Raw genomic sequence first — 24423 nt, 5'->3', positions numbered from 1 at the left:
TTTGTTGTTTAAACTGATAGCTATTTCTTCCTTTTATAAGCTTTTGAATTTGTTTTTGTTTGTTTGTTTTTTGGCACCCTTTTCCAAGAATGTTTGAAGAACTTCATGTGAAGGCGGATTGCTTTTTTGCTTTAAAACAGGGTCGCACTATGTTGCCCAGGCTGGAGTGCAGTGGTGCAATCATAGCTCACTGCAGCCTCAACTCCTCCCGGGCTCAAGCGACCCTCACACCTCAGCCTCCCGAGAAGCTGGGGCTAGCAGCATGTACCACCACACCCAGCTAATCGTTAAAAATTTTTTGTAGAGATGAGGGTCTTGCTCTTTTGCCCAGGCTGCTCTTAAACTCCTGGCCTCAAGTGATCCTCCTGCCTTTGCCTCCCGTCCTGGGATTATAGGCATGAGCCACCATGCTGGACCTGAAGACAGACTCTGAGAGTTCATAAAGACCTCACAGCATTTTGTACTCTTACTTATATAAATTATCCAGGTTGCTCTTCATAATCCTGTAAAGTAAGGAGAGCCATACCAGGCCCATTTTACAACTGAAAAGCACAGACGCTTATTTCCTTAATCAAGGTCAGACAGCATGTTAGTGGAAAAGCCAAGGCCAGAACCCAGATCTTCTGATTTTACTAGTGCAGTCTTCTTTCCCCAGGGGACATATTGATATTTACAACACTCATCTTCATTATTTTTTTTTAATACTGCTTTCTATCCAGCCAATTATTAGTCTGTCTTTTAATATTTCATCCAAATCTTCTGAATCATTGTATAACTTTGTACAGTTTCCATCCACAGTGTCAGTTACTATTTCTTGTCAGTTTTAAAAGTGTGCCTTTCCCAGAAATCAGGGAGTTACCCATGTCCTAGAACTCCATGGTGAAGAGAACAGCCTGTGCCCACTGTGTTTGCCTGATTGATCTTACCTCTTGTCTCTCAGGGAAACAAAGGAGACTCAGGAAGAGGAACAGTGTAGAGTCACTTCAGCCTTGTTATTTGTCAGTGCATATCTTCTTTTTTTTTGATACAGAGTTTTACTCTTGTCGCCCAGGCTAGAGTGCAGTGGCGTAATCTCGGGTCACTGCAACCTTGGCTTCCTGGGTCCAAGGGATTCTCCGGCCTCAGCCTTCTGAGTAGCTGGGATTACAGGCACCTGCCATCATGGCCAGCTTTTTTTTTTTTTTTTTTTTTTTTGTATTTTTAGTAGAGACAGGGTTTCACCATGTTGGCCAGGCTGATCTCGAACTCCTGACCTCAGGTGATCCACCCACCTGGGTCTCCCAAAGTGCTGTGATTACAGACATGGGCCCCAGCACCCGGCCAGTGCATTGCATTTTTAAAACAGTGTGTCTGATGCTGAAAAGTTTGAAGTCTAGGCACGTCCCAGTGGGTCTGCTTTAGACCATCCCCTCTGCAAACCATTATCCTAAATTGGGGTTTGGGGGAGAGAAGAGCGATAGGGGAAGGAAGTCTTCTCCTCCCAGCTGTGACCTGGTAGTTCCAGGGAACCGGGAGGCTCCTCATACCCACCATCTCGCCTCAGATCACCTTTCACTTTCTTTGTTTCTCCTCCCTTGACTTTTCAGCTCAGAAAGTACCTAGCTTTCCAGTGCCTTCTGAGGAAAGTGTACCCGAGGTTCACACTGCAAAACCTTTTAAAGCTCTTCATTGTTTTCCACCCAAGAAAAAATTCAAGGGAAAAATGAAGGCAAAAGCAGGGCATTCTTAATGGATATTTTATCTTAAGGAGAAATGAAAATGGAGAAGGAAGAGGGGGCGCAAGGATGGGGTTTGAATCTAGACTCGTTCAGCCTTTACCTCCAATAGAGAACCCCATGCAGCTTTTCTGGACTTGTGACTGATAAAGCGCTGTGGAGGGCTCGTTGGATAAAAAAGGGTGAAGGGATCTGTCCTGCGGTGGCTTCCTTGAAGGTGTTACTGGGTTTGACTAATGAGTGAGAGACAGAGTCAGTTTCCCCACAGGCTGAGGTGGTCTATCCTCATGCTTTTCTAGGGCGCTGGGGTCTCCCTGGCTCATACCCTGGTGCACACACAGGTTTCTGCATCTAGCTGTATATCTCTATCAGTCAATCAATCGATAAATCTATCATCTATCTATCGATCTATCATCATCATTCTATCATCTATGTATATATCATCTCTCTCTTTCTGTCTCTCTCTCTCTCTATATATATATGTATATACATATTTCTATCCATCTACCTACTTACCCATCTATCAAAATTTTTTTCTATTGGTAATCTCCTCGGGCCCCAGTTTATGTTTAATTGTTTTGGTAGTGCCTTTCTTTGCACAGTCAGTTTGCAGAGGTTATTTTATATTCTATATGTACATGTATGGTCCAACGTTGTAATTTTCTTTTCTTTTTTTTTTTTTTTTTTTTTTTTTGAGGCAGAGTCTCGCTCTGTCGCCCGGACTGGAGTGCAGTGGCCGGATCTCAGCTCACTGCAAGCTCCGCCTCCCGGGTTTACGCCATTCTCCTGCCTCAGTCTCCCGAGTAGCTGGGAATACAGGCGCCCGCCACCTCGCCCGGCTAGTTTTTTTTTTTTGTATTTTTAGTAGAGACGGGGTTTCACTGTGTTAGCCAGGATGGTCTCGATCTCCTGACCTCGTGATCCTCCCGTCTCGGCCTCCCAAAGTGCTGGGATTACAGGCTTGAGCCACCATGCCCGGCTGTAATTTTCACATATATTGTACCGTGTACTCATAAGCAGTATTTCCACTGGGTCATTAACAGAAAGATATGTGTGAGGCATATGAATGTGCGTCACTCAGGTAATTCAAACTTGGTTCCCAGGTCATTTGTGTACCACAGGATTGCTGTAACAAAAGGCAACCATGGTTATTTCCTCTGCTGCAAGCTTTCTAGAATATGCTATTTGTCTTGATTTCTTTCTGAAAGGTCCTGCCAAGGAATCTTGCCCTTCCATTTGTCGAAGTCTCCAGGAACTTGGGGCTCCCTCCTATCCTGGTCCACTCAGACTTGGTGCTGACAAACTGGACCAAAAAAGATCCAGACGGGTAAGGAAGGAAGAGAATGCTTTGAATTTCCACAGACTGAAACTCTGCCGGAGGCAGTTTTGTGACTTTTAACTTTTCCCACAGGAAACGCCCAGGCTTTTTTTTATAATTACGGATGTTCATATTCATGGTCTGCTTTATGGTTCCAAAGAAGGGGTGAGCTTGACCAAAAATTCAAAAATCACAGACCCCAGAAGTTTCCTCTCAGTCCGCTCTGAACACAATGGATCAGGCCATTTTGTCTTGTTTGTTTCCACATCATGTGTGGATTTCTCAACCTGACCATCAAGCTCCTGCAAAATCAGCTTTTATTTGTTCTTTCTCTTCACACTGTTTATTCCCTAAGATGCTCTCCATTCTATCAGGTTAGAACCAGTTGGCTTTGATAAGTAATTATTATATAGTGATCAGAAGAGAATGATTATGGATGAATTCAGAGCAGATGCTCCAGGTGGGTTGGATTGAGAATTTGATTAATTCCATCTATTCCACCAAAGTCACATCATTCCTTTGACAGTTGGGCTGCGAATAAGGACATTTGTCTATAGAAGGAATAGCATGAGTTTTTAACAAACAAGCAATTCAACAAATAGAATTGGACACATGATCTAAAATGTTAAATTTTCCTTTCACCTTAATTTTTGCAGCCAAATTTATTTCAGCTCCAGATAAAAGAGACAGCAGTTTCTTTTGTGGCTGATTACAACAGCTGAAAGTTCACTGAGGTTTGATGTGAGGAAGAACTTCCTCAGCCATGGGATTGCCAGAGGCGATGGTGGGAATCTACTTAAAAGGGTTACGTATTTAGTAGACAGCCTAGATTTTAAGGCTAATTTATGTGCCCCGACTGGGCACAGTGGTTCATGCCTGTAATCCCAGCACTTTGGGAGGCTGAGGCAGGTGGATCACCTGAGGTCAGGAGTTCAAGACCAGCCTGTCTAACATGGTGAAACCCTGTCTCTACTAAAAATACAAAAAAATTAGCCGGGCATGGTGGCGCATGCCTGTAATGCCAACTACTCGGGAGGCTGAGGCAGTAGAATCGCTTGAACCAAGGAAGTGGAGGTTGCAGTGAGCAAGATCATGCCATTGCACTCCAGTCTGGGTGACAAATTCTGCCTCAAGAAAAAAAAAAAATGTGCCCCATTGGAAGAAGTGAGATTGGGCCATCTCATATCTCTCAGGAGCTCTGAGTCCTGGAGGTTTATATTTTCTGCAATTATGAATTGTGATCCTTGATTAATTATGCTTTAATAATAAAATGGGTGACTACTGAAAACTGCTGAATCTGGGTAAGAATTTGGATAAAAATAATAAATATATGTGCATAATTTATTCTGTTCAAGGTACTGAATAGTGAATTAGCTGGATTTATTACTCAAAGAGAAAGAATAAGAGGAGGTTGAAGGGAAAAATGACTGTACTAGAATGGTAGTCAAAAATGCAACAACAGACAGGTGCAGAGGCTCACACCTGTAATCCCAGCACTTTGGGAGGCCCAGGTGGGCAGGTCACCTGAGGTCAGGAGTTCTAGACCAGCCTGGCCAACATGGTCAAATCCCCTCTCTACTAAAAATACAAAAATTAGCCAGGTGTAGCAGTGGGTGCCTGCAATTCCAGCTACTCGGGAGGCTGAGGCAGGATAATCACTTGAACCCGGGAGGCAGAGGTTGCAGTGAGCCAAGATTCCACCATTACACTCCAGCCTGGGCGACAGAGTGAGATCCTGTCTCAAAAACAAACAAAACAAAACAACAACAAAAAAGCTATAATAGTTTCCTAGGAAGGAAGAGTGAAGGGCTAGTTTAATTCCAGAGATGTGGACACAGTCCTGGGTCTCACCAGTTATTCTGTTTGGTAACTGTCTTTTGAAACCTTTTAATATGCCTAACACAGAGCTAAGTGCTATGAAGAAATGAAAGAAATAGAAGCAAAGTACTCCCCATGTGGTTAAATAACAAGACACTATATGACAAATGTCAAAGAGTGACTCAAACAATATGTCCTTTAGAATTTCAGAGAAATGGCATCAATGCAGGCTTTACAAATCAGCAAAAATCTTGGTGAGGGGGCAGAACTTGATGTAAGGCAAATCCTAAAAGTTGAGTAGGAATCAACTAGCTAGAGCAAAATGTGGGATTGTGGTAAATACAAAAATGTAAGAGGAGTGAAATAACTTATTTATGTATTTATGTATTTATTTATTTATTTATTTATTTTCAGAGACAGAGTCTCACTCTGTCTCCCAGGCTGGAGTGCAGTGGCATGATCTCGGCTTATTGCAACCTCTGCCTCCTGGGTTCAAGCAATTCTCCTGTTTCAGCCTCCTGAGTAGCTGGGATTGCAGGCACCCATCACCACACCCAACTAATTTTTTTATTGCTTTTTTTTGAGGCGGAGTCTCACTCTGTTGCCCAGGCTGGAGTGCAGTGGCACCATCTCAGCTCACTGCGAGCTCTGCTTCCTGGATACACGTCATTGTCCTGCCTCAGCCTCCTGAGTAGCTGGGACTACAGGTGCCCACCACCATGCCCAGCTAATTTTTTGTATTTTTAGTAGAGACGGGGTTTCAACGTGTTAGCCAGGATGGTCTTGATCTCCTGACCTCATGATCTGCCCGCCTCGGCCTCCCAAAGTGCTGGGATTACAGGCGTAAACCACTGAGCCTTGCCTAATTTTTGCATCTTTAGTAGAGGCAGGGTTTCCCCACGTTGGCCAGGCTGGTCTCAAACTCCTGACCTCATGATCCGCCCGCTTTGGCCTCCCAAAGTGCTAGGATAACAGGCATGAGCCACTGTGCACAGCCTAATAATTTATTAAGATGGCCACAGGCTAAATATTCTGGGGCTGGAATGTGAGTGGAGATGTCACTCACCCTTTGTCACACAACATCCCATAGTCCAGCCACAACCTGCAGAATTCAAAGTAAGTGTGGATGCGTGTATGTCTGCAGTGCCTTGCAAACAAGTGTGCATGCCTGTGGACATGTGACCCTAGAAGTTATTAATACATCTGGTTTACAAACTGAATTGTTCTTTTATTTTTTTTTTCTCTTGGTGGTCATCAATAACTGAAATTGGGCTAGATTCCTGGAAATTGGGTAAGTTCTCAGAAATCATTTATGCACTTTAGAATCTATGCCAAATTTAAAATCTTACAATAAAACAAAGAACAAAGCATGCTAAATTAGATGTATAGTATAATATCAACCATATAAAATGCATAAAAAATATACTAGAAGGAAATGTGCCTGAAGTTCAAAATCTAAAAGTTAACAGTGATTGCCTCTTCCTTGTATAGATTAGGTAATTTTTTTTTCTGTATTTTCCAGTCTGTACATAATAAAACAAGTAACGTGCAATGCAAAGAAAACAAAATTAAACTTTACCAAATTTCAGTAACTCTTTGAAGTTTAATTTTTTTTTTTTTTTTTTTTTTTTTTGAGACTTAGTCTTATTCTGTTGCCCAGGTTGGAGTGCAGTGGCATGATCTCGGCTCACTGCAACCTCTGCCTCTGGGTTCAAGGCATTCTCCTGCCTCAGCCTCCTGAGTACCTGAGATTACAGGCACCCCCCACCACACCTGGATAATTTTTGTATTTTTAGTAGAGACAGGGTTTCAGTATGTTGGCCAGGCTGGTCTTGAACTCCTGACCTCAGGTGATCCACTCACCTTGCCTCCCAAAGTGCTGGGATTGCAGGCGTGAGCCACTGCACCCAGTTGAAGTTTAATGGTTTGAAAAAAATATTTCTCATCTCACTATATCTTCTATGGGAGGCCAGATTGCAGATTGGCTATAGAAAAATCCCTTCAAAAGACCTTGTTATTACATAGACTGGAGCTCACGGGGCAGGTCTGATCCACACATCTTTAGGCTCTGCTTTTCCTGGAAAACAAAAATAGCCTCTGATCTAGTGTTGCTTCTCCCATCACCAAACCTCAGCTTCTATTGCCAAACCCATCAAATAAGAGTGTCTAGTAGAAAAACTGGGCAGATGGGGGCACAGAAGGTGAAGACATCATTTCCCAAGCTAATGTTGCTGCTGGAACAATGTAAGTCTTGCCTTTGACTTGGTTTGGTTTGGTTTGACATTGGTTTTGTTTTTCATCTTTGTCTCATACTTAAAATGTGAAGGGCAAATATGATCCATAGAGTTAAGGTTTTAGGTTTTGTAGATGTTTTACTCCATTTAAATGACAGCAGGTCATTTAGAAATGATTCCTCTGTAACAGCCTTCCAGATTCCATTTGATTGCACAGCATTGAGAGATAGATAGATAGATAGATAGATAGATAGATAGATAGATAGAGTTTGGCTCTGTATTCCCACCCATATCTCATGTCAAATTGTCATCCCCACATGTCAGGAGAGGGACCCAGTGGGAGGTGACAGGATCATGGGGGTGGATTTCCCCAGTGCTATTCTCATGATAGTGAGTGAGTTCTCACAAGATATCATTATTATTATTATTATTATCATTGCAACAGAGTCTCACTCTGTCACCCCAGCTGGAGTGCAGTGGCATGATCTTGGCTCACGGCAACCTCTGCCTCCCAGGTTCAAGCGATTCTCTTGCCTCAGCCTCCTGCGTAGCTTGGATTACAGGCATGTCCCACCGTGCCCGGCTAATTTTTGTATTTTTAGTAGAGACAGGGTTTCACCATGTTGGCCAGGCTGATCTCGAACTCCTGACCTCAGGTAATCCGCCTACCTTGGTCTCCCAAAGTGCTGGAATTATAGGATTGAGCCACTGCGCCCGGCCAGTTCTCACAAGATCTGATGATTTAAAAGTGTGGCACTTCCCCCCACCTCCTGCCACCATGTGAGATGCTTGCTTCCCCTTCCACCATGATTGAAAAGTTTCGTGAGGCCTCGCAGCCATACTTGCTGGTAAGCCTAAGGATCTCTGAGTCAATTACACCTCGTTTCTTTATAAATTACCCAGTCTCAGGTAGTTCTTTATAGCAGTGGGAGAATGAACTAATACACTTATAAACGGATTAGAGGCAGCACTGGCCTGAGTTGTGAAACTCTTCCCAGCCTGGTCCTGTGATTAGCTGGCTATATGACCTTGGGCAAGCTGCTTTGCTTCTGTGGGCCATGGTTTCATACCTGTAGAAAAAAGAACATGGACTTAGCTATTGCCTGGGTCTGTCTAGCTCCAAGACTCTGGCTTTTGTTAGGAATGATGTTGATGGACCATAGAACTGGCCCTGTGGAGAATCAGCTACATCTCTTACTAGGAACTTCTCATTCAGCCAGTTATTCCACTGCGGAGATGGTCCAGGACCATCAGAGCCATGCTAGACATTGGGAGGCTGCCTGTCAGGTGAACATGAGATTGAACTTATCTGTTCTCTTTCCTCCCTGAACATTGCTGAAGGTATATGCCCATCTTCAGGACTGTCTTATGGAGAGGAAAAAGTTGTGCAGTGATTCCACCCTGCAGTTACCTAACTTGGCAGGGATCTCTGGGCAGTGAGTACTCACAGTACAGTCTCCACATCCCTAACCATGTGATCCTCTCTTTCCCAAGGAACCTGGAGACCATCATCTCATTTCCTGGGGGAGAGAGCCTGCATGGCTTTATACTGGTGACTGCTTTGGTGGAGAAAGCAGCAGTGCCTGGGATAAAGGTATCTTCTCACTTGATAGCAACTTTTCCTTTTAAATGAGCTTGAGCTTCCCACTCTGCCTTTCCTGCAGTGGATTTCTCAATACAAATGAACATAGACCTTGTCCTGCTTAGTTCAAGTCTGAGAGAAGAGATCTAAGCTCTAGGCCACCGTATTTGCTCCCTTTTCTCAATTCCTATAAAACTTGGAATGGACCTTTTCTCCATTCAACAAACAGGCATTGTTTTGGGCAATGGGAAACTGGATCTAACAAGACAGACATTTTCCCAGCCCTGACAGAAGCTCATGATGGATACAGTGGTTGAAGATGGATTAACGTGGATTACAGGTGTGAGCCACTGCACCGGGCCTCAAACTGGAAATTCTTCAGGAGTCAGACAGGTACCAGGAAGGCTGGATAGAAGACAAAAGACAGTGATGCAGCCTGTGATCAGCTACAGCGTTAATGTCTTGCCTAAAAATATTTCAGTTAAGATTTTTGCCTTCCCTGGCTACCTCCCCCAACTGCTTTTTTTGTTTGTTTGTTTGTTTGTTTTTTGAGATGGAGTCTTGCTCTGTCCTCAGGCCAGAGTGCAATGGCGTGGTCTCAGCTCACTGCAACCTCTGCCTCCCAAGTTCAAGCGAATCTCCTCCCTCAGCCTCCTAAGTAGTGCATGCCACCATGCCTGGCTAATGTTTGTATTTTTAGTAGAGATAGGGTTTCACCATGTTGGTCAGGCTGGCCTCAAACTCCTGACCTCGTGATCCACTTGCCTCGATCTCCCAAAGTGCTGGGATTACAGGTGTGAGCCACCATGCCCAGCCAACACTACCTCCCTTGATAAGCATATGTTGAGCACCTACTGTGTCCTCAATGGGGTGACCCATTGCTGATATATTATAGCACTTTCTTTCTCTCTCAATAGTTAAACTCCATGGTTACTTTAGTTCTCATCCATGTGTTTGGTGCATTGGAAGATACAGAATGAAATATCGGCCTTCTAAGTATAGTTCAGATGAAGTAGAGGCTCAAGGAAGACAAGGAAGTCTTCCCAGCAGAGGGGGTTCCAGAGCTGGGGGCTCTGTAGAATCTGTCTGTGTATTAGTCCATTTTCACGCTGCTATAAACATACTACCTGAGACTGGGTAACTTATAAAGGAAAGAGGTTTAATTGACTCGTAGTTCTGCATGGATGGGGAGGCCTCAGGAAACTTACAACCATGGAGGAAAGTGAAGGGGAAGCAAGAACCTCTTCACAAGGCAGCAGGAGAGAGAGCAAAGGGGGGAGCTGCCAAACAATTTTTTACCATCAGATTTTGTGAAAGCGCTTCCTCGTATCATGAAAACAGTATGGGAGAACCCATGCCCATAATTCAATTACCTCCCACCAGGTCCCTCCATCAGCATGTGGGGATTACAATCCAAGATGAGATTTGGGTGGGGACACAGAGCCAAACCATTTAAATCTGACTTTATATGAGACTTTTTCAGAGCAAGGATGCCCCAGTTGGAAATGCAGAAGTAGAACTGATCATAATATGTGACAAATCTGAGAGACGAAAAGAGTAAAATAATAGTACTCAGGCCCTTGGGAGGTGCAAGAAGTAACAGTCAGCTGAAATTCCCGAAACACTTACCTAGGGGTCTGTCTGGGAGGTCCCCAGGGAGCTTCTGGCTGTCAGGCTGACACCACAGTGGATCTAGCTTAGGATGTTCCCAGGAAGTTCTGACAAACTGTCCAGTCCTCTCCTGGGTTCCCACAGTATGAGGCTTACTCTGCCTGCATGGACTTTAAGGAAGTACTAATAAGTTGTATACATGAATCTCATTCCCAGGCTCTTGTTCAGGCCGTGAATGCTATCTTACAGCCCAACCAGGAGGCCCTGCTCCAAGCCCTGCAGCGACTGAGACTGTCTATTCAGGACATCACCAAAACCTTAGGACAGATGCACAGTAAGATGCCTCCCATGCTTCTGAACAATCCCCCAGGGGTCCTGGGCTCTGCTTGGGGGAAGGGGACCTGGAGACCAGGCATGTCCCGAAGGGGTGATGATACATTCATCCACCAGATGAGGCTGGTGGATGATCTTTCTTTTAGGTTAAGCGCATATTATCTTGGAAAGCTATTGTCACAGCTTTGTATTCTCCCTCTCCTTTATATTCTCCCGTGATTAAGATGGTTTCCCTTCTGCAGTGGCCAGACATTTCTTAGGCATGTTGAGGTCTTGCCTGAAGCTTGAGAGGAGGGGATGGGATGCACAGCAATGTTGGTCGCACATGCCCCATCCCGCAGTGTTAGGTACTGCAGAGCGGTTTGTCTACACTCTCTAATGCCCCTTTTATTCTAACCCCCTCTGTTGGTTCCTGAGATGTCTGACCTTGGTTTTAAGCCTTGTCTAATGGAAGGCCTGTGCTCCCTTTCTGTAGCTAGGGCAGGCTGAGTTGTCAAAAGTAGGAAAGTTGTCAGAATCAAAATAGAGTCACTTCTGTTGAAGAAAAAATTTTAAACCTTGATAAATAGAGCTGGGGAAGGCTATAAAGAGAGAGCTCCCATGTGTAAATGCTTGATAACAAAATCTTTTCCAAAGGACTGAAAAAATCACCACCTTGCACAAAGGCCATCACACCTTACACACACACAAAAATACTTACACAATGACATCTGCCCAGCAACTGCCTTTCCAAAGTTGGCCTTGTGCCACCCTTTTTATTGGTGCCTATAGCCAAGGATAATGATCTCCAAACATTTATGTAATTGTCTTCATTTTTCCTTTAAAAACTTGTGTCTTCCTTTATCTCTCTGAACACCCACATGGTTTATTATGGCACACGTATTCCCATTGCAATGCCCTATACCAGAATAAATATCCTGTTGCATTAGGGAGCCTCTCCCTGTTACTCTGGTTAACACAGGCATGGTCAGTTATGGGGCCCAAACTTCCTGGACCGATTACAAATCTTATTCTGGTTACTGCATTCAGTTTCCAAAATCTGGGAGGCGCTTCAAATTCTTCTCTCAGAGGAATCTGAAGAATGTATTAGGGGGATGTGAGAGAGGGGTGTGATTTCCTAACAAGAGAAAACCAGAGTCTAAGTATCCTTTTCCCTGAATCCTGCTGAAATCCTTGAAAGAAAGATTCTGGAAAAAGAGAGTGTTTATAGGAAGCAGGACAGGAGGGAGGGAGAAAGACGCTAGGTGGTGCCGAGTTTTATTATCCTGTACTAAAAAAGTAAATATAATTTGTCATCCCAGCCTCTCAGTACTAGCAGAAATCTATGTGAAGTCATAGGATTAGGTATTATTTCCATTCCACTTCCTGGTTTTGTATTTTATATTTTTATTTTCTCTACTTCCTTGAATTTTAATTTTAAAGCCCTCATGATCACATCAGTAGGCCTTCCGCCAAACCAGTCCCCTAAGTTGTATGGTGGCTTTGCCAAGCTGAAATGAGATGAGATGTGTTTTAGCTTTGCCAAGAAAGCCTGATATCCATCACTCAGGATATCAAGGCTATTAGGGAGATAGTGCAGGTGTCTTCAGATCACATGGATGAGCACAAGGAAGTAATTTTGGAAGACTATGAGAAACCTTCCACCGGGTCCCAGTGCATGTAGCAGTAAGATGGTGCACTCAGTGTCTGACTGTCACAGGCTTTCCTAGGGCTCACTTTCAGACTCACTTTTGTGTGTGTGTGTGTGTGTGTGTGTGTGTGTGTGTGTGAGATGGAGTCTCACTCTGTCGCCCAGGCTGGAGTGCAGTGGCGCGATCTCGGCTCACTGCAACCTCTACCTCCTGGGTTCAAGTGATTCTCTTGCCTCAGCCTCCCTAGTAGCTGGGATTACAGGCAGGCACCACCACGCCCAGCTAATTTTTGTATTTTTAGTAAAGATGGGGTTTCGCCATGTTGGCCAGGCTGGTCTCGAACTCCTAACCTGAGGTGATCTGCCCACCTCGGACTCCCAAAGTGCTGGGATTACAGCTATGAGCCACTGCGCCCAGCCCAGACTCACTTCTTAGGCCCAGGCCAACCCGCTGTGCTCTCCTGCTCAGCCTCTGCAGGAGGTCTCATTGTCTGAGGAGGTCCCAGGGCTACTGCCCTTGTTTTCCCAAAAGGCACATTTTCCCACGCAGACATAATTTCGTTTAAATGTTTTACTCCTAGTCACATTCATCTATATGGAAAAACAGCTGAATGGATTGGACTGCATTTTCTAAGGATGGCCCCATGCCATCCTGCATGCTCCTCCACAGTGTGGCCTGGGCATTCCTTTCATCCAGGGGTGGACTCTGTGCCCCTGCTTGTGATATGCGTGTTGCCAATATAATATAGTAGAAGGGATAGCACAGACTTCTAAGGCAAGACTAGAAAAGGTGATGCAGGTTCTACCTTGTGTCCTGAGCCACTAGGTAAAAAGTCCACCTACCCTGACACCACTATGCTGTGCAAATGACACAGGCAAACCACACCAAAGAGCCATGTGTGGGTTCCCCAGCTGGCTTCAGCCCAGGAGTGAAGGCGCCTTCAGATGGTTCTAGGCTCCCACCCCAACTTATGTCCCATCTTGAAGTCTTCCCAACTGAGGCGCTAGCCACGTAGAGCAGAGACAAGCCATTGCCAACTTGTCTTGTCCAGATTCCTCATCAGCAGAACACAGTGGTTGCTTCACGCCCCTATGTTTGGAGTGGTTTCTATGCAGCAATAGTAATCGCAAGAAATGAAGTTATAAAAATAGTAACAAACACTAGAAATTGCAGGATTTAAGGAATCACATGAACACTCCAGGCATTGCCTCTGGTTTGTAATTATTAATTTTCTTCTGCATGATAAATAGAGCTTGGCTGGACTTTTTCCCTCTGCTTCCATTCCCCAAAATGGAGCATACCAAACAATAGCTTCTTTTAGAGCCCAACTTTAGCAAGAGTCATGAGCTCTAATCCCTTCATCCATAACTACTTCCGTCCAGGCACGTAGACCCCTTCACACTCAGGGCTGAGTAGAAAATGCCCATTGCAGACTGCAGTGGCATTTTGGAGAGCCATACTCCCGGTACCCGAATCCCAAGTCCTTTGCCCAGCTTTTCTCAGTTTTGTACCGTGCTCACTTCTGAGCGGAAGACAGAACCAGCCCGGTCTATTTTCATAAACTGCCCCCATAAAGCAGAAGTCCATACGGTACTATGTCAGCCTGCCACCACCTGCTGCCTGTCAACCATGTGTGTCTGCAGGAGCTGCGTCCAGTCCTTCTTTGGAATTGGTTTCCAGGGACTCAGCCAGTTCTGAGCTTTCTGACTCGTTGGAAGATTAAACTATTTTCAGACTTTCAAGTGTTCAGATTATTAAGAGATGTGGTTGTTTTTTTGTTTTTTTTTTTTTCTTTTCTTTTTTTTGGGCATGCTTACTGATAGACCCTGTTCTCTAGAAAGTAATGTTCTTCTTGGAAAAGGTGAAGGATATTTTTCTCCCCCAAAAGTCATGGAAATGTTTGCCTTTATTTACTCCCAAATTAACAGAATCTCCAGTTTTTACTTGACCCATTGGCACATTGGCAGTGTTAAGAATTTTTTCTTTTAGCAGTAATGAGGAGTCGAGGGTTTCTTTCTAACAATTTAGTGTATGCATTTAAATCGGGTTTCTTATTGAGTAAATTGGGGCTAAGCTGTAGTGTGAAATTCTGCTACTGTTCCTTTCTTATTAGTTCACTTGATATCATGGAAAGATTTTCCGTCTTAGCCTGAGAACTTATTTTGTCTAAACTCAATTAGAAAGTAATTAACACTGAGATTCTTCTTTAATACATTCTATATGATAATAAAATCATACAAACATTTCTTTCTTTTTCTTTTTGACCTAGAAAAGATGTTCACAGCCCAGACATGGTGGCTCAAGCCTGTAATCCCAGCACACTGAGAGGCTGAGGTGGGTGGATCACATGAGGTCAGGAGTTCGAGGGCCGGGTAGCCAACATGGTGAGACCCCATCTCTAGTAAAAACACAAAAATTAGCTGGGCATGGTGGCACATGCCTGTAATCCCAGCTACTCAGGAGGCTGAGGCAGGAGAATCACTTGAACCTGGGAGGTGGAGGTTGCAGTGAGCCGTGATCCTGCCACTGCACTCCAGCCTGGGCGACAGAGTGAGACTCTGTCTCAAAATAAATAAATAAATAAAAGATGTTCACAATATATTGTTAAGTGAAAAAAGCAGGCTACAGAACTTGCATAATATGAGCACATTTTAATAAAAATATACATATTTAGCAAAAAAGGATAAATGATGTTTATTAAAATATTTACATTAATTATTTCAACACAGAGGATGATAGTTGATTTTACTTAACTTCTTCCCTCCTTTTTTTCAATTTGAACTTTCTATAATGAAGATTGTTTCTTTTTTTGTTTTTCTGGGATGGAGTTTTGCTCTTGTTGCCCAGGCTGGGGTACAGTGGCGGGATCTTGGCTCGCTGCAACCTCCGCCTCCCTGGTTTAAGTGATTCTTCTGCCTCAGCCTCCTGAGTAGCTGGGAATACAGGCATGTGCCACCACACCCAGCTAATTTTTTTGTATTTTTAGTAGAGACAGGGTTTCTCCATGTTGGTCAGGCTGGTCTTGAACTCCCGACTTTAGGTGATCTGCCTGCCTCGGCCTCCCAAAGTGCTGGGATTACAGGCATGAGCCACCAGGCCTGGCCTGATTATTTTTTAAATAGGGTTAGAAAGTGAGGAAGTTATTAAACTCCGATTAACCCAAATATGCCCCAGAGGGTACTTCTGGCAGAGTAAATGCCTCTGTTCAGCCTGAATCTGGAAATTGTTCCTAACTTACAAACTGGAGTATCCTTCAGAAATGTCATTCACTCAAACTTCCTTTTAGGCAGACTGCATAACAGCAATTTTTGATATTAACTATTTAAAAAAAAGTTCAGACTAATTAACACCAAAAGAATAATTGAGAAAATACAAATTCTCACTTTAAAAAAGAAACGACCAAAGTAAATACTAAAAAATTATACGATGTTATATTATTTAAGCTCAGTTTACTGTAAAGATCAAGAGCACACTAGTGGTTGACGGCTTCTATTCACACTGTTCATAGCCACTGTTCCAGCCATTCCCTCACCCATGCAAAAGGTCTGTACACAAAATGATGCCTGACGTTATACTAGGAACCTTCACATTTCAATTAAAAGGTAAAATGAGAACATTTACCATCAGCCTATAAAATTCTTTTTCTTCTTCTTCTTCCTTCTTTTTTTTTTTTTTTTTTTTTTTTGAGATGGAGTCTTGCTCTGTTGCCCAGACTGGAGTGCAGTGGTGTGATCTCGGCTCACTGCAACCTCTGCCTCCCAGGTTCAAGCGATTCTCCTGCCTCAGCCTCCCAAGTAACTGGGATTACAGGTGCGCACCATCACACCTGGCTAATTTTTTGTATTTTTACTAGGGACAGGGTTTCACCATGTTGGCCAGGCTGGTCTCAAACTCCTGACCTCAAGTGATCCACCTGCCTTGGCCTCTCAAAGTACTGGGAATTACAGGCGTGAGCCACCGCATCCAGCCTAAAATTCTTCTGAAGGGTAATAGTACTTGAAGATATGGTTTGAAAGAAAAAGTATATACTTACTGAAAGGGCACCATTTTACAAGCACTAGAGCTACATTAAACTTAAATGAATTCCAACACTCTTAATAATGTAACTCAAAAACAAGTCTAGTGTTAACAAAAGCTCCAATAACTAAAACTACATTAACAAGCACAATGAACATTGTAAACACCGTTAATCGGCACCAAGTTTAATAGGGCAGACAATATTTACTTCTGCATTCACACTTACTCAGTTACACTGTTGAAAAATGGTGCTGCTCAAGCTATGAATGCTTTACAAAGGAAATCATTTTAATAAATACAGTATGTGCTAAAACTCTAACTAAACTATCATGCAAGATATATAACCAGGACAAATACAAATTCGTAATACAAACAACTTGCATTCAAAATGAACCCTACCTTTATATTTTATTAAAAGGGCAGACTTTATGAATTAACCCAGCTGCTTCCTGAATTACAAAAGTGGCATGACTCAATATGAAAGTAAGAGACTGTCTATAAATTTCTGACGTAATAAATTGTAATACACAATGCATGCAGGAGTCTTACAGAAGAATAAACTCTCCTAGGAAATAAAAATATTTTATACATTTAAAATCCAAAGTAAAAAAAAAAAAATCATTGCCAGATGCATTGACTCACGCCTGTAATCCTAGCACTTTGGGAGGCCGAAGCAAGATCACTTGATCCCAGGAGTTTGAGACCTGCCTGGGCAACATAGCAAAACCCCATCTCTACAAAAAAAAAACCAAAAATTAGATGGGAATGGTGCTGAGTGCCTGTGGTTCCAGCTACTCAGGAGGCTGAGGTGGGAGGATGCACCTCAAGGCTGCAATGAGCCAAGGTCACACCATTGCACTGAAGCCTGGTGACAGAGTGAGACCATGTTTCAATAAATAAATAAATAAATAAATATCATTTATGGAAAAGATTCTCTAGTCAGAATTAACACCTCAACTAGTCAAGCATCAGGAAGTTACATTACAGCTACTTAATATACAAAGGGATACCTTTTCACCAGTCATTGTCTTCTGGTATTTCTATTCCAGATTCACACACTCTCACTTCCCTAAATTCCTCACCCCATCATTTCTTCAGAGCCTGGAAACAGAATTTGTCGAACACCAGAAATCTCTTGCTATGGTGATACATAAATCATAACATTTGTTGTTGCCCAGCGGCAGGTATGAAGCCGGCTGGTGACTGGCTAGCAAATGCCTATTCTGTAAGCTCCTCACTTAGCCCATCTGTAGCTCTGACTTCTCCACCAATTCCCTTCTCTCTTTTCATAGCCTCTCTGAGTTTCTGAAGAGATAATTTCAGAGGTTCCACATAACTGTTGAAGCCTACGGCAGACATGGCAAAGAGAAGATCCTCTCCACTGGTCATTTCCGTTTCTCTTGGGGACATCTTTCAGTTACCTCAGGTGTTATAAAGCTGATGAACGCACGTACACATTCTTGAACACTTTCTTGGGCATTTCCCATTTGAGATATGGCATGTTTCATTATCCCAGTGACATGTGCAATCAAAAAATGTATATTTTGTTCTCTGCAACTTTCTTTTGCACCATTTGTATCTTCATGACCATTCATGCTGTCCTCACTGTCATCATGAGGCTGTATAACATAATGACTCCTCCAGTGCAGTCTTCGGAAATTCCCAGTGCAGAAGCACATGTCATACAGCGGTCCCCGTTCATCTCTACTGCAGCTCTGGCTGGCTCCCATGTCTGATCAGCTGTTTGGTTGGACAGAAAATGACTGCAAGGGAACCAGTTCCAGCGTGGAGCTCTGTTTCCAGGACTCAGACTCCCCTCCCTCCCATGTTAATGCTTTTTTTCTTCTTCTTCTTAATTTTTTTTTTTTTTCTTGACAGAGCCTTGTTCTGTCACCCAGGCAGTGCAATGGTATGATCTCGTCTCACTGCAACCTCTGCCTCCTGGGTTCAAGCATTTCTTGTGCATCAACCTCCCAAGTAGCTGAGATTACAGGCGTGCACCACCACACCCAGCTAATTTTTTTGTATGTTTAGTAGAGACGGGGTTTTGCCATGTTGTCGAGGCTGGTCTCAAACTCCTGAGCTCAGGAAATCTGCCCGCCTCAGCCTCCCAAAGTGCTAGGATTACAGGCGGGAGCCACCATGCCCAGCCCCATGTTAATGCTTCTAAAGTTTGTCCTCACTCCTTTAGAAATTCCTTCAGTACATCCTGTAAGACTTCCTCTAGTGAATGTCTGCTGTTGGTAAACTCTCCCCTCTAAAAGTTGCCTTATTTCTTCTCAATTCCTGAAGGATATTTTTGCCAGCAGCTATATTCTTTTAAATGTTGAATATATCAGTACAATAGCTTCTGGTTTCCATGGTTGCTATTGAGATGTTAACTGTTGGTTTATCTTTCTCCCCTGACTACATGTACAGGTTTCTCTGTATCTGTCTACTTTTTGAGTTGTTCAATTTGTTGGCCTTAGGCTTCATTCTGCTTCTTCTTCTTCTTAATTTTTTCTTCTTCTTCTCAATTTTTTGAGATGGAGTCTTGCTGTGTTGCCCAGGCTGGAGTGCTGTGGTGTAATCTTGGCTCAATGCGACTTCTGCCTCTCTGTTCAAGCGATTCTCCTGCCTCAGACTACCGAGTAGCTGGGATTACCAGCACCCGCCAACATGCCAGGATAATTTTTGTACTTTTAGTAGAAACAGGATTTCACCATGTTGGCCAGGTTGGTCTCAAACTCTTGACCTCAGGAGATACACCGCCTTGGTCTCCCAAAGTGCTAGGATTACAGGCGTGAGCCACCACACCCAGCCAAAATTTTTAAACTTTTTATTTTCTTCCTCAAGAGGATGAGAAGCAAGGTCAATTGTAAGCTTTAGAAGTCTTGACCAATAGCCAATCTGAGAATATTTTCCATAAACATTCACTAGAAGCAACCAGTGACCAAGGGTTGCTTTTGGTGAGAAGAATTGATTGTTGGGGTCAGGAATAGGAAGAAAGCATACTTCTCATTAGATACTTTGTTGAACTTTGTAAATTGTGTGCCAAACGCACGTCTTACCTAGACTTTACAAATTAATTTCTTTAAAAATAATCAAAGATAATTTTTAAAAGACTTATTTAATTTAAGGTGATTATAAAACATCCAGTGGAAATATGAGGCTTTAAAGTAGGAACTGGCCAGGTGCGGTGGCTCATGCCTGTAGTCCCAACACTTTGAGAGTCTGAGGCAGGAAGATTGCTTGAGCCTAGCTGTTTGAGACCAGCCAGGACAATATGGCGAGACCCTATATCTACCAAAACAACAACAACAACAAAAAAGGCCGGGGATGGTGATTCATGCCTGTAATCCCAGCACTTTGGGAGGCCAAGGCGGGTGGATCACCTGAGGCCAGGAGTTTGAGACCAGCGTAACAAATATGGTGAAACCCCGTCTGTACTAAAATTACAAAAATTAGCTGGGTGAAGTAGTCCCAGCTACTTCGGATACTGGGGCAGGAGAATCACTCAAACCCGGGAGGTGGAGGTTGCCATGAGTCAAGATTGCACCACTGCACTCCAGCCTGGGGGACAGAGCCAGACTCCATCTCAAACAACAACAACAATAACAAAAAAGAAAAAGAAAAAGAAAAATTAGCTGGGTGTGGTGGTGCGTGTGCCTGTAGTCCCAGCTACTTGTGTAGCTCATGTGCGAAGATCACTTGAACAAAGGAGGTTGAGGCTGCAGTGAGGAATGATGGCGCTACTGCACTCCAGCCTAGGTGACAGAGCCTGTCTCAAAATCAATCAATTAATAAAAGTGAGAATGGCACAAAAGAGATACCTTTTGGTGGTCGTGACCATGGCTTGTCTAGCTCAATCTGCTGGAGTGGATTGTGCATCTGCAATGCCTTGCCCTGTGTGTCAGTAATGAAGCATTGGCCTTGTGACTTTTTGAGTGGGTTGGTAGTTAGTGAACATTAAGAATGTCATGTAAAAAGACTGGAGTCATTCTGAGTGTGAGGTTTTACAACACTGACTCAAAGAAATGATTTTCTGAGTTTTGCATTGTTTAAAAGCTACTTCCCAGTGTAAAACCTAAATTTCTGCTCCTGAAAAGTTTAAAAAGCAAGTTTCCTGGGGTTTCCTCAACAAAATAATAATAATAATAATGACATAAAAATTTGAGGAGATGAATGTAAATTAATCAAGAGCAGACATTATATTTTCCTTGAGATTCATGTGGGTTTAAAAGGGAAAGCTACCTGACCAATATGTTTTGTGTTTTGCTGGACAATGAGAACAGGGACATTGGAAGACATCTGGCCAGGCACTAAACGGAGCTGCCATTTGGGCAGAAGTTTAATCATTTTTCTACTTCACTAGAAAGTCCCGTGGAAGGAAAAGCCACATGTGGAGGCTTCATCACGTTTGTGTGTAGATCTTCTGGGTTCCCTGCAGGATAATGTCATTGGCTTTTAGGAACCACCCTTCTTAGCCAAAATGCACACATTAAATGTGAAAGCAAGGGTTCTCCTCCTTCACCAGCTCCGTGCTGGTAGAGGAGGAAGTTCTCTACTTCATATTCTCTCAACAGTCTTCAGAGTCAGCTCCCACAATACACTGATATTCTTCAACATAAATCAGCTGGGAGTATGAAAAGAATATCAGAGTCAGAAGCAGAATATCTAGCTCTAACTCCATTAATAGCTGTATAACCATTATAACTATGCTGTATACTATTCTGGGTCTTATTTTCTTGTGTGTTGTTGTTGTTTGTTTGTTTGTTTGTTTTTTGTTATTTTGTTTTTGAGACAAGGTCTTGCTTTGTTGCCCAGCCTGGAGTACAGTGGCACAATCATGATCATAGCTCATTGCAGCCGCAGCTTCCAATTCCTGGGCTCCCACAATCTTTCCACCTCAACCTCCCAAAGTGCTGAGATTACAGGGAGAAGCCACCATGCCCAACTTCTATTCTTTTTAAAAATCAAATATTTAATTATATAGAATATAGAATATATAAGTTGAATATATAGAATAATTGGAAAATAAACACCCTCATATCCAACTTTTACCTTAATAAACAGATTATCACCAAAAACTGTTGCAACCTTTTGTGTTGTTTTCAACTTCATTCTCCCAAAACATTTCTTCCAGGTGTCATCATCTTGATTATTATATTAATCATTCTCCTTCACTTTTGTATGCTTTCACTATTACAAAAGTATTCCTAAACAGCATATTTTCATATTATTTTGTTTTGTATGGTTTTGAAGCTTGTCTAAAAAAATTAAAGTGTATGAATTTCTTCCTACAATTTTCCTATTTCACTAAGGGCCATCCACATTAGTCGAATAGACATAGCACATTTTCACCCCTATACAGCATCATTTTGTACAAGTAGACTACAGTTTACTTATTCTCTATTTATTTCTGTTTGTTTGTTTGTTTTGCTATGAAAAGCGATGTCATTACATATACTCATGCCCATAACTACAAGTTTACATATTCAGGTTTTCTGTAGAGTGGACACCAGGGAGTTGAATTGTTCAGCAGGACTGTATGTGCATCTTTAATTTTACTGGCCAACACCAAATTGTTCTTCACAATGTTTGAACTAAGTTGAAATTCCACCTCCCCATCACATTTAGTGTTGTCAACTTCATTTCTTCATTCACTAATTGATTAATTCAGTCTTTTATTTATTTGTTTATTGCTAGTCTGGTAGGTGTATAATGGTGCTTCATCATGGTTTTACTTTGCATTTCTCTGATTTTCTTTTTAAATTTTTTAAAAATTATTTTTATATAGAAACAGGGTCTCACTACATTGCCCAGGCTGATCTTGAACTCCTGGCTTCAAATGATCCTCCCACCTTGGTCTTTCAAAGTACCCAGATTGATTATAGGCATGTGCCACTGTGTCCAGATGATCCACCTGCCTCGGCCTCCCAAAGTGCTGGGATTACAGGCGTGAGCCACCATGCCTGGATGTCTTTCCTCATTTTTATGTTAAATAGGCTTTTATCTTACCTGTTGGTTTTTTATAAGACTTTTGGACACTCTGGAGGCCGATTATTGTCAATTATATGTGTTGCAAATGTTATAGTGTGTCTTATGCCTTTTGAAAGTAAAAGTTCTTAATTTAAATATAGTCAACCTATCAATCATTTGTAAAAGTTTGTGGTTTAAGAGGTCTTGCATAAGAAATTATTCCATCATCATCAGTCATAAATACATTTTTTTTTTTTTTTGAGACAGAGTCTCACTCTGTTGCCCAGGCTGGAGTGCAGTGGCTCAATCTGGGCTCACTGCAACCTCTGCCTCCTGGGTCCAGCGATTCTCCTGCCTCAGCCTCCTGAGTACCTGGGATTATAAGCATGTGCTACCACACCGGACTAATTTTTGTATTTTTAGTAGAGACAGGGTTTCACCATTTTGCTCAGGCTGGTCTTGAACTCCTAAACTCAAGTGATCCACCCACCTCAGCCTCCCAAAGTGCTGGGATTATAGGTGTGAACCACCATGCCTGGCTCATAAATACATGTTTATGTATTTTCTTCTACAGTTGTTTTGTCTTTCATTTTTAAGTTTTTAATTCACATATAATTACCACTTAGTACTTATAATTATCTGTAAGTAATATGAGATAAGAAATAAATTCTAATTCCCTCCTAGGAATAAGCACAAACCTGCAATATTAGCACAGTCTTATGTCATATTTTCTAAAATGAATGGATGTGTTTTCTAGGCTCTGTTCTGTTTCATTGTCTGTCTTTCCCTGCAACAATATCATCTGCCTTAAACACTCTAGCTTTATGGTATTCCTCATTTTCAAGTAGAGCAAACCGTCACCTGGCTTTTCTCCTCCAGCATCGCTTGTGCTATCCTGGACTAGGACCTTCATATAGACTGTTAGAATCATCTAGCCAAGTTCCATTTTAAAAATCTATGTTGGAGCTGGATGCAGTGGCTCACACCTGTAATCCCAGCACTTTGGGAGGCCGAGGCGGGTGGATCACTTGAGGTCAAGAGTTTGAGACCGGCCTGGCAAACATGGCAAAATCCCTTCTCTACTAAAAATACAAAAATTAGCTGGGTGTTAGGCGCCTGAATTCCAGCTACTCGAGAGGCTGAGGCAGGAGAATTGCTTGAACCCTACAGGTGGAGGTTGCTGTGAGCCGAGATTGTGCCACTGCACTCCAGCCTGGGTGACAGAGTGAGACTCCATTTCAAAATAAAATAAAAATAAAATAAAATAAAATAAAATAAAATAAAAAATCTATTTCGGAAATTTTGCTCAAATTTTATTAAATGTCCACATTAATTTAGAGAAAAATGACATGATTTTGATATTCTATTTAATATTTCTGTATTATGAACAAGGCAAATAGAGAGGCAGATAATAGCATAAAATAATAACTAAAATTCCTGGGTGAACCACCTCAAATCATTTCTTCATATTGCTGAATATTCTTCTTTTGTCCCACGCCCCGAAATATATCCAGACAGAGAACTCTTCTCTTCAATACATTTCTTCTTTTAGATATTCATATTGAGTTTTCCTGTCCATGAATATGGTATAAGAGAATATATCCCTTTGTGAGGTCGAGGTGGATGGATCACCTGCGGTCAGGAGTTTGAGACCAGCCTGGCCAACATGGCAAAATCCCATCTCTACTAAAAACACAATAATTAGCCAGGCGTGGTGACACATGCCTGTAGTCCCAGCTACTTAGGAGGCTGAGGCAGGAGAATTGCTTGAACCCAGGAGGCGGAGGTTGCAGTGAGCTGAGATCATCATGCCACTGCATTGCAGCCTGGGCGACAGAGCGAGACTAGGTCTCAAAAACAAAATAATAATTAAAAAAAGAGAATATATCCTTTCATTTACTAGTTTTTTCTTCAATTTCTTTCAAGCTAAGGGGCTTACCTATCTTCTGCTTTATTCATAGTTACTTGATATTTTTGTTTCTAATAAATATGGTATCTTTCGATTTTACTGCCTCTTACCTGTTCATTACCAGTTTCAAAAATGATATTGATATTTGAATATTAACCTTAAATCTAGCACCTTGGTAAATACTATTATTCATTCTAATAATTATTAGTAGATCCTATGTATTTTCTATTTATAAATTATATTGTTTGAGTGGAATGCTTTGCTTCTTCATTTATAAAATTTACAACTTTTATT

The 24423-nt window shown here is 42.3% G+C and overlaps 1 protein-coding gene and 1 pseudogene across 5 annotated transcripts in view; one reads left to right on the top strand and one right to left on the bottom strand.

Annotated features, from left to right (window-relative positions):
- Positions 1–24423, top strand: part of IDO2 (indoleamine 2,3-dioxygenase 2) — a 78455-nt gene that overhangs the window by 35473 nt on the left and 18559 nt on the right. For 4 of the 5 annotated variants that reach the window (XM_010354612.2, XM_030937906.1, XM_030937907.1 and 1 more), the window contains 4 exons: positions 2924–3042; positions 6128–6142; positions 8580–8679; positions 10495–10612. In XM_010354612.2, the coding sequence (XP_010352914.2) occupies positions 2924–3042; positions 6128–6142; positions 8580–8679; positions 10495–10612 (352 nt within the window). The remainder of the gene's footprint in view (positions 1–2923; positions 3043–6127; positions 6143–8579; positions 8680–10494; positions 10613–24423) is intronic. The other variant, XM_010354613.2, reaches the window with a different exon arrangement.
- Positions 17338–17961, bottom strand: LOC115899699 (annotated as a pseudogene).

The sequence above is a fragment of the Rhinopithecus roxellana genome, chromosome 9 (assembly GCF_007565055.1).
Source record: "Rhinopithecus roxellana isolate Shanxi Qingling chromosome 9, ASM756505v1, whole genome shotgun sequence".
NCBI classification, from domain to species: Eukaryota; Metazoa; Chordata; class Mammalia; order Primates; family Cercopithecidae; genus Rhinopithecus; species Rhinopithecus roxellana.
Note: the sequence above shows the minus strand (reverse complement) of the source record. Positions and strands in the feature narration are given on the sequence as shown.